The sequence below is a fragment of the Camelina sativa genome, chromosome 6 (assembly GCF_000633955.1).
Source record: "Camelina sativa cultivar DH55 chromosome 6, Cs, whole genome shotgun sequence".
NCBI classification, from domain to species: Eukaryota; Viridiplantae; Streptophyta; class Magnoliopsida; order Brassicales; family Brassicaceae; genus Camelina; species Camelina sativa.
Window position 1 is genome coordinate 8,603,813 of NC_025690.1, and position 10,482 is coordinate 8,614,294.

A 10,482-nucleotide genomic window follows, 5' to 3' on the forward strand; every position below is an offset into this window, starting at 1 on the left:
CTTACTGCTGGGCACATTGCACCCTCTGAGCACCACCAGGATGGTCATCATCATCATCGTCATCATCATAAGCCTCTCTTTGAGCTTGTGCCTTCCTCCTCATCTCATCCTCAATGTTCACATCGTGTAGAGTGGTCTCCTCACACTCATCTATCTCCATGTCGTTCAACTGAGCTGTTGAGGGCTTGGGCAAAACAGCTTCCAGTGCTTTGGTCTGCTCAGGGCTCAGCGAGTCCGGGAAATCCACTGTGAAGTGGATGTACAGCTTACCCTTCATGAACGGCCTCTGGTATACCGGCATTCCCTCGTCGCTTATGGCCTTGTATGAATCTATCAAGCGCACATCAAGATAAGTTAGCATGTTTCAATGAAAGACAGATAACTGTAAAACCAAAGGCATTATGATGCATCTGAATACGTACCAGGTTTCACGACCTCCCCAGGATTAGATTTAATGAGAAGACTTCTGCCATCCAAGTGAGTCAGAACAAATTGGAAGCCACATAAAGCTTCTGTTAGAGAAAGCGTGTGTTCCACAAAGAGGTCTTCTCCCTTTCTCTTGAACTTTGGGTGCTCTTTCTGCTGAAGGACAAACACTATATCTCCAGTGACAGTGTCAGGCTGTGCCAACAATAAACAAAAACAGTTAGTCACAAGAAGGAGAAAAAGAAACATAGTAGTCAAAGCAGGAGTTAAAATGTCTGAGGGTACATACAGCTTCATCTGCTTGTCCTTCGAATGTGATCTTCTGACTGTGTTGCATTCCCTTTTCCACATTCACTTCAAGCACCTTCTTCTCAGGAATAACCTTGTCTCCTTTGCATTGTGGGCACCTGTCCCGATCATTGATGGTCTCACCTGTTCCTTTGCATTCATTACATGCATGCTGCATCTGCTGGATCATTCCAGGTCCGAGCTGCCTAATTGAGACCTTCATACCTGTACCCTGACACCCACCACATTTCAAGGAGGCTCCAGACTTTGANAAAACAACTAAGAATGATTTTGAAATATAGGATATCTGTCAAAGCTTCACCTAATTTATATTATTAGGTACACCGAAAGGGGGAAAAAGGAAAGCGTGAAAGAATGAAGAAGAAGAATATACTAACCCGTTACACTTGGAGCAGAGAGTATTCCTAGAAAGTGAGAGCTTCTTCATTGTTCCAAGGTACACATCCTCCAGAGAAACCTTCAAGGGATGAACAACATCTTCACCACGCCTCTGCCTCCTTCCCCGGCTACTACCACCTAATCAAAAAACAAAGATACTCAAATCAATTAAAAAAAAAAACTCTCAATTGTAATATCAGAGAGCAAAACAATGAACAAGAGAGTCACCTCCAAACGGGCTTCCACCAAAGAAGGATGAGAAAATATCAAATGGATCATGTCCACCTCCTCCACCACCCATTCCTTCCTTGAGTGCATCCTCACCATACTGGTCATAAATCTCACGCTTCTCCGGGTCACTAAGAACTTCATAAGCTTGAGCTAACTCCTTGAACTGAAATTAAATACATGAATCAAACTCAACTCAAAATAACAAATTAACTCATAACACCACAAACCAAAAACTCAAACACTCCATAACTTCACAAAGCAAACAACTTTAAACCTTAAATTGTCAAGAAGATGCATCACCAATCCAACAGAGCTTAAACGAAACATCGAGACCTTGAACTCAACACAAAAGCTCATAACTTTCACCACTTTGTACCAAAAACATCTCAATTAAGTACATCTAATCTAAAAAAACTCAAACTTTATTTCAGATCGGATCAAAATTCAAACATCAAAAAGCTCACAAGACCACAACCAAATCGAAAGAAAACAAAATCGAACTAAGAAAACCCAGATCGAAATTGACAGAATCTGAAGCGATAAGGAAAAGGGATCTGAAAAAGATGTAAACCTTCTCTGGATCTCCACCCTTGTCGGGATGGTTCTTGATAGCGGCTTTTTTGTAAGCTTTCTTGAGATCTTCAGGTGATGCGCTCTTAGGAACACCTAAGATCTCGTAGAACTTAGTGTTGTCGCTCTTCTTCGAGGGTCCTCGCCCAAACATCTTATCGCCCTTCTTACGAAAACCCTAGAAATCGAAGGGAGAGAGAAAGAGATGAGCCTCTCTTTCGATGGCGGAGACGAAGAAGAAGAAGAAGAAGAAGAAGGATGAGATGTGTTGTTTGGGGTTTGATGTGGCTGCTGTGAAGGACTTGTTGTTGTGTCTTATGAAGAGGTTCAATTGCGTTTGCTTTTGTTCGAGGTTTTGTGGAGTTTAGGATGGAACTCTCTAGAACGTTTTATTACTTTCTTTTTTCCTTTTCTTCTTTTTTGTTTTTCCCTTCTTAAAAAAAACTATTTTTACTAATATTTCTTTTCTAAACAAGAAAAATCACGTAGTTGTCAAAAAAAAAAAAAAAAAAAANGGGATCTGAAAAAGATGTAAACCTTCTCTGGATCTCCACCCTTGTCGGGATGGTTCTTGATAGCGGCTTTTTTGTAAGCTTTCTTGAGATCTTCAGGTGATGCGCTCTTAGGAACACCTAAGATCTCGTAGAACTTAGTGTTGTCGCTCTTCTTCGAGGGTCCTCGCCCGAACATCTTATCGCCCTTCTTACGAAAACCCTAGAAATCGAAGGGAGAGAGAGAGAAAGAGAAAGAGCCTCTCTTTCGATGGCGGAGACGAAGAAGAAGGACGGAATGAGATGTGTTGTTTGGGGTTTGATGTGGCTGCTGTGAAGGACTTGTTGTGTCTTATGAAGAGGTTCAATTGCGTTTGCTTTTGTTCGAGGTTTTGTGGAGTTTAGGATGGAACTCTCTAGAACGTTTTATTACTTTCTCTTTTCCTTTTCCTTTTTTTTCCCTTCTTAAAAAATATATTTTTACTAATATTTCTTTTCTAACAGGAAAAATCACGTATGAACGGAAATTATTATTTTCTTATACATAATACAAAAAGGAAATTTATTTTATATGGTTGGACAAAAAAAAATGGTATTATTGAAAGACGTATGTTGTGCAACGACTCAGAGAGATCTATTGACTTTTTTTTTGTTTTTGTGTGTACAGCAAACCCTTCATGACAATTTTTGCTTATATAAAAACATTATTTTTAATGCTTTATAGAAACAATTTATAAAACTTGTTTATTCTAGTGTTCTCAACATGATTTAAGAATCTTTGTAATCGATACACAGGAATTTATTAGTCGAAGTAGAAGAAAATTCATTTTGATTATGAATCTCGACAATGAATTTTGTTGGAAGAAGGAAGATTCAATTTGTCTTGTAATTAAAAATATTTATCACATGAAGAAGATTAAATATTTTATTTCGTAAATAATATTTTGGTTTGTAAAACAATAATACTCGTCAAAAAACTTATTTTGTGAAAATATATTTATGTTGATACGCAAGTAGGTTCATAGAATGGTAGGATGGAGAGCATATGAACAATTGAAGGGGTTTGTTTTTCATTTTTTTTTTTCTATTCTAAGAAACTATTTTTCTTATATTTCTTTTCCAACAAAAAAAAAATTAATCTAATGAAAAGGAAAATAAGTATTTGGGATGGGACATGAAAAAAGTTGGACAGTTATCATAAATATCATTATTTTAAGTTTTTGAATCAAAAATATAGCATGAGATCCAACAATTTTCATGTTTATTTTTTTTATTAAACTATATGAAGAAAATATTTTCAATTTGCTCAAACTCTCGTTGTTTGATCGCTTCGCTTCTCTCCTTAAACGAAGAGATCTAATACGGTCGGAATCTCGTTGCCTCATCGGTCTATATCGCCGGATTCCTATCGCCTTCATGTGTTGAATTGCTTCGTCTCACCGATTCAGGTATTCTTTGCTTCGACTCGCCTCACTATAGCTGCCAAAATCCTCTCAGTTCAGCACAATATTTGATACACCTCGCCTTACTTTAGCCTTGTTTTATCTCGTTGTCAGTGTTTTTGTTGTATCTTGTCTCCGCAGTTCTTCTTACTTGATCAATCTTTCCTACGCAACACTTTATCATCGTTCCGTCACCATTTATAAATAAGCTTCATATCCTGTTTAAACGTACTCGTTCTATTGTAAATATTGACCTTGCTAAATCCACAAAAATCTAAATCAATTGGGTGCAAAATTCAGTAGATTTTTAAGGTTTTCTAGTAAAAAAATTGCTTGACAAAGTCGATAGATATCGTTGAAGATGATGGAACACGACCACCGAGTCTCAACAAAGCAACATATCTTTACAAAATTGAGCATAATCAATTAGCTAAAATGCGAGAAAAACAATTCTAGAATTCAAAGAGAAAATTGGAATTAACGACGTCAGATGAAGACGGGGACGACGAAGGAGCTAGATTTAACCGCCAAATCTTGCCAAAGAATTTTGTGTTGTCAGATTTTGTCGGAGAAGTTTGTGTCAGAGGCTTGGAGCTAAAGGGAAAAAGGTAATCGTAAAACCATCACACAATTTGATTTTATAAAATACAAAGTTAAATTGCCATTATTTAATAAATGGTATTCGAATGTGTGGTATTTGAGGACGAAAAACCTTTTTTGATAACATTTTAGGGCATTTCTCAAAAAAGTATATTGAAGACATGAAATATTATTAACATTTTTTTATTTGATTTATAGAATTAAAGATTGAAAATAATGTTTTATACAAGAAATTTAAGACTAAACTGTATAAGTTATACCAAGAAAGTGTAACTATGGTTTCATTCCTCCAAATAAAAAAAGATTCAATTCGATTATGAATGTGATTGTGAACCAAGTATTTCTAAAAGGATACATATTAGTAAGTTATTATTATTTTTTTTCCTTCCAATAACTTTTATTAATTAATTGAGTATTACAACATGTACCAAACCAATACAAAACTTCAAAAACAATTTATTACATAAGCAGAAATATGTAGCATATAGTGAAGATAGCAAGCATGAAAAAGTGAAATTGACGATGCTTCCTTCAAATAAGCCTTACTTGTATATTCCTTCTTCATAAACCATCCTACTCGAATGTGATATGTATGCCGTACTGGCATTCTTTGGTTGAAACTCCACATCACATATAAAAAAGCCATTGCTTTTAGAAAAAAGTTTTGGAATCTTTACAACCCAATACCAATTAGTCCGTATCGTTGTCCTTGTTTGCATCAAAATTTTTGGCTTGCTACTAGTGTAATTCCATCCTATTATACATCTCACACCAACGACTTCATTGGAGATCTTCACAATGAACCACATCTTCATCGCACAAACAATTACGCATATGTGGAGAGTAATGACTGGAGACCATAATTTCTTCCCGTTAACGCTAGTATCGCAATCATATTTTCCTGGATCCCAAACCCAAAATTGATCTCTCTTTCTCAGATCGGAGAGATCCAAACTAGAGGCATGACCTATTTGATGAACATAGCGAGCCGTTTCGAAGATGAAACGACAAACACCGATAGAAAACGGAAAGGAGCCGACACCAGAACCTTTGTGTTGTGGCCAGATTAGGGTCGGAATTATAAAATTGGCCATATCATTCTCTCCAAGATTGATGATGTCTGTGTGTTAATGATACACAACCTACACCAAAAGGATGATCAAATCGAGATCTGTGGAAGGATCGGGGCTAAGGAAACGAGAAAGAATATGACTTGGGATTCTTCAAAGCCCAATAACATTAACGTAATCTGTGTAGAAAGGAAAAGATACATAAAATTAGGAGAAGCAATCAACCGACCGACGTCAGAGAGGCCGACGCCGGCCGGATATGGTGAAGATCGGTGGTTTTTTTTTTTGAAGCGCAGCTTTGGGGAAATCACGGCTTTTTGGGAGAGGAAGACTGAGTACATATTAGTAAGTAAAGTTATATTCGTTTGATTATTTTTTATTTGCTTATAAGGAGGTGATTATCTATGATCATTTTCTTTTCAGGATCAATAATTGACTATATAATTTCTTTATTTATGGTATTATATTAATTATTTGTCTTCGTAATCCTGATTCTTTTAAATTTGGTAACATAAAATTAGAAATACCATTATAATTATCTTTTATATTTTCTTAAAATTACAATTATGTCTTATAATTATCTTTTTAATTTTAAAATTTCTAAACCGAAATTTTTGTATTACACATGGCAAAGTATCTAATCCATAAATTGACACGTGTCATGATCAAGTGAGTTACTAATTTTGAAAACCAAATTAGATTTTGTAATTAATATTTGTTTTTTACATATAAGGAAATTATAAATGGGTCAAACCTTCACAATCGGATCATATCAAGTTTATATATCAGATTTCAAAATTTTTGCTCAGTTTCTTGTGATTTTGAATCAACCATTTTAACATCCATTAAATTAAACCCAAGATACCCTAATGAGGCTTATTATCATATCTACATATGAGTCATATAGTTAGTAAATATTAAATATTTTTTTTTTACTTCTCTTTTAATAGTATAGATGCCTACTAAGAATAATGAGAAGGTGGTTTTAAAGAAAAAAAAATGAATTTGATTCATCACCAGTGAAAGTAATCATTGGTGTGGAAAAACTTGAATGATAATACTTTGACAAGTGAACATACCACCAAATTGAATGGATCTTTCAAAAATAGAGATGTTTCAATCAAGTGTCTAAAGCTTTATAATGAAATAATGAACGAAGTTAGAATTATGATTTTAGCAAATAGTGTCCAAATATACTTCAGTATCTTTGCTCAAAAAGGAATGATGAAAATTTCTTCTCTTGTTTTGGGCAGTGATTTACAAATTGGACGAATTGAGTACGTAAATTTTTTAATCCGTAGATACATTATGTTTAAAATCCCAGAAATAAGATGCAAAAATCTTTATAACTCAAATATACCAAATTAATTCACTAAATATTTTGGCACTATAAACAACTATAAAAAGAATAAATTTGACTATTCAAACAAACAAACATAAATAAGAATAAATATAAAAATCTTAAGCAAATTTCAAAATAATTATGTGGTGAGTCAATACCTTATCATCAATCAAAATCAACCATAATCCATTGTTTATATAGAATCATCAGTTTTAAAGGAGGGTAATTTAGCATGGATATGTCATCCAATTATCACTATATTCAAATGAGAAAAATTACTGTAACAAAAATGACAAAATTTTTTTGAAGTAAACAACTATTCCATTTGTAAAGAAAAAAATTAATTACCCTAATCAAAATTTCGAATTGTTACTTTTTTCTTTATAAAATTTAACACCCTTTTTCAATAGTGAATATCAACGCTTTAAAAAAATAAGGAGTAATTAAAAATCCACCCTATTTACCTTCTCTTATAATAAATTTTTCTTAAAATAAATAATTATCATTATTCTTAAAAAAACTAATAGATTTGTAGATGATGGCACTATTAATTTATTTAATAGTTGACGATTTAAATATTTATGATTTAATTTAGTTTGCAAATGTTTAAGTGTATTATGATTATTGTTTGACATCATAATATAATATTTACGACTTTAATAAAATTAAAAAAAAAATCATAAACGTCATTGTTTTAGTTCGAGAATTCAGAAAAAATAATAATCGGACTACTTATTTAAAATTAATTAAAACATATTTCTAAAAGGGCTTAAATGGGTATGCCCATCTAATTTTTTTTTGTTTTTAAAACAGATTTATATTGAGTCCGTTAAGGCTCGCGGGCTTGCCCAGTTTTTGCCCATTTAACATCAAAAGACCCAAATATCGTAAACCGTGTACTCGCTCTCTCAGACATCTCTCTCACCCCTCTCTCTTCTCTTTCCACTTTCTCTCCACTTTTACTTTTGGAGCTCTCTCTCTTAATTTTTGCTTATTTTCCGAAGGAGATGGATAACGCGTTAGCAGCTCAGTACAGAAGGATATCGAAAATTCTTTTTCCCGACGGACAAGGGGTTCGACCAGTACACATCGTCAACAAATCCCATCCTTATGACTCTATTTGGAACACTTTACGACATGAATGGGAGCAACATCAACGTCTATTTGAGTTGGTTTATGGTTGTGGCTATAGTGTTTTCTATTTCACCGTCGCGCTTACCAAATGGTCAAAATTTTCCGATCAGTATTTGAGATCTAGAAACTATTGTTTTTTTAAATCTCAAATTTTGTATCTAATCGCAGGACGGAGAACAAGATTTATCAACAAGACTTATGTGATGACCGCGATTGCTACAATTTCTTTGATTGTTGTGAGTATGTTCAATTGGCTAAAAGCTCTAGGAGTTATTGCGGGTCCGCTTATCTGCTTTCTTTGATGTTTGTTAGCCAACGCTACACTTGAGTTCTTACATAATCGTTATTCTATTTTGGAAAATAATATAAATTAACATATTATTATTATTTTGTTTTTTTGGTAGACATCAAAATTTAAAGACTACGTTGTATGATTTTAAATAAAGTAATGAAATCGAAAACAAAAAAAAAAGAAAAATGATTTGAGTTATTGTGGAAGAGAATAAGAGAAGTGGAAGATAATGTGAAAATGAGATAGTAAAAGAATGTCAATATGAGAGAACGAAAGAATGCTTATATGATAAGAATTGATGTAAGTTTTATTTAGAATTATGGGAGGTACAATTATAATTTATTATGTTTGAATAAAATTAAGTGGTGGAATATGATTAATTCATAATTTATTTTATTTTAATGTGTGAGTTAAATGTATTGTGTTAATTGGGTCTTAAGTATTGTTTAAAGCAATTACACAATTAAAAATCAAATAAAAAAATAAAAAATTAGAAAACATTAAATGAAAATCAACCAATAAGGAGAGACCAAAACCTTACTTAGATGATTGGCTTTTGCTATTGCCTTCTAAACCAACATTGCCACATAAATTAAAATGTAATTTTCACTCACAATAATAGCGATCTAAGGGCAAGGCCATCGGTGATCCTTTAAAAGTGGGATCTCAAATTTATTTTAATACAATAGTATTATTTAATTTTATTAGTTATTTGTGTTTTTAAATCGAATCAATCAGAACATGACACATAAGCCAGAGGGTCAGAAGAGTGTCTGGCTGAGTCTGCTCTGCGACCTTGTGTCTATTTTTTTGCTCAACTTTTTATTTTTATTTTATTTTTTACTAAAATACACTCATATTGAGATGTGCGTTGGTCTTGCTCAAATGGTACTTGTATAGTAGTATGTTATATGGGATCAAAACTTCACTACTTTCATTTAACATGCAAAACTTAAATTCTTTATATTTATCGAAACAGCTTAGAAAAAATAAAGAGAAATTAGCGTGAATTTATAATGGAATGAGTACATATATTTACTTTCTAGTTGTGGAATGTCTCTGTCTCTCTGATTGAATAGTTAAACCTTAAAAATTTAGCCGCTCATCATTGTCTCGAACTCTATACAAAAACTAAAATTTAGAATTGCTTTACCAAAAAAACTTATCAAAAATGTTTTTATGCAAAGACTAATTTGATTTAGAGACTAGAAATCTTTCATTTTCTCGTTTACTACCATCAAAAGATGTGGATGAGAATACTCAGCAACTATTAAATTTGCAAACAATTCCAAAACTTTTGGATATGCAAATCTTTTCCTAGTTTTTGTTTTGTATTGCGTACGTAACTAGAGATTCCACAACAAGTTGATCTAAAATAACAAAGAATTATCCCATTTGATACATCAATTTTGAAGGAGGGGGAGTATGTGAATGGGTTAGCAGCTACATCATCCAATATTCTAAGATTGGAGATTATATTTAATGTATTCATCTCTTGGGAGGAGTGATTAAATACCACCATGATGCTTAATTTTTTCGATAAAACGATTAGTTGGGAGGACGACTTTTATGAGGGGTTTTGTTGCATCAAGGTATCCAAACACGTCTGTTCAAGTAGAGTTAGTAGGAATAGGCGAACTTAAAATTTATTTTCTGTTTAAAAAAATAGGGTAATTGACACCCACACCCACTTTCTCTTAAAGTATTGTCACAAAAACCCACTTTCCATTCATGGTATACTTTCCCAAGTTTTTTGCTTATGTGTCCACTTTCCTTTTACATTTTTGCCCTTATTAACAACTTACCTCTCTTTCTCTCCTTCTTTTCTCTCTTTTTCTCTTCTTTTTTGTTGTTAACACTTTAACAAAGTAAAATATATTATTTGTTATCATAAAACAAATTTTCTATTTATTTATATAAAATATGTTATGATTATATATTTTCTACATTTTAAGATACATATTGCTATATTTTTTATGAATTTTTAGATTATACAGTATCCATCAGTCGTTGAACATTTGTTCAATTATAAGTGGATAATCAATTGCAGTATTGTTAATAGATAGTTACTTGTGTTTATTCATACAAAATATACATACATAAATTTGGTTAGATCTTTATCCATAGCATATTATCCATAACACAACATAGACCAAATAAGTACAAAACCCTTTAATTCTAAATTTTAAATCCTAGA

The 10,482-nt window shown here is 32.8% G+C and overlaps 1 protein-coding gene across 1 annotated transcript; it reads right to left on the reverse strand.

Moving 5' to 3' along the window:
- On the reverse strand, positions 2 to 2,253 carry LOC104790672 (chaperone protein dnaJ 3). The gene is made up of 6 exons (XM_010516453.2): positions 1,916 to 2,253; positions 1,342 to 1,507; positions 1,113 to 1,251; positions 716 to 992; positions 423 to 621; positions 2 to 330 (listed from the first exon to the last, which is right to left on the reverse strand). Exons 1-6 carry the CDS (start codon positions 2,066 to 2,068, stop codon positions 2 to 4), a joined length of 1,263 nt encoding a protein of 420 aa, XP_010514755.1. The 5' UTR covers positions 2,069 to 2,253.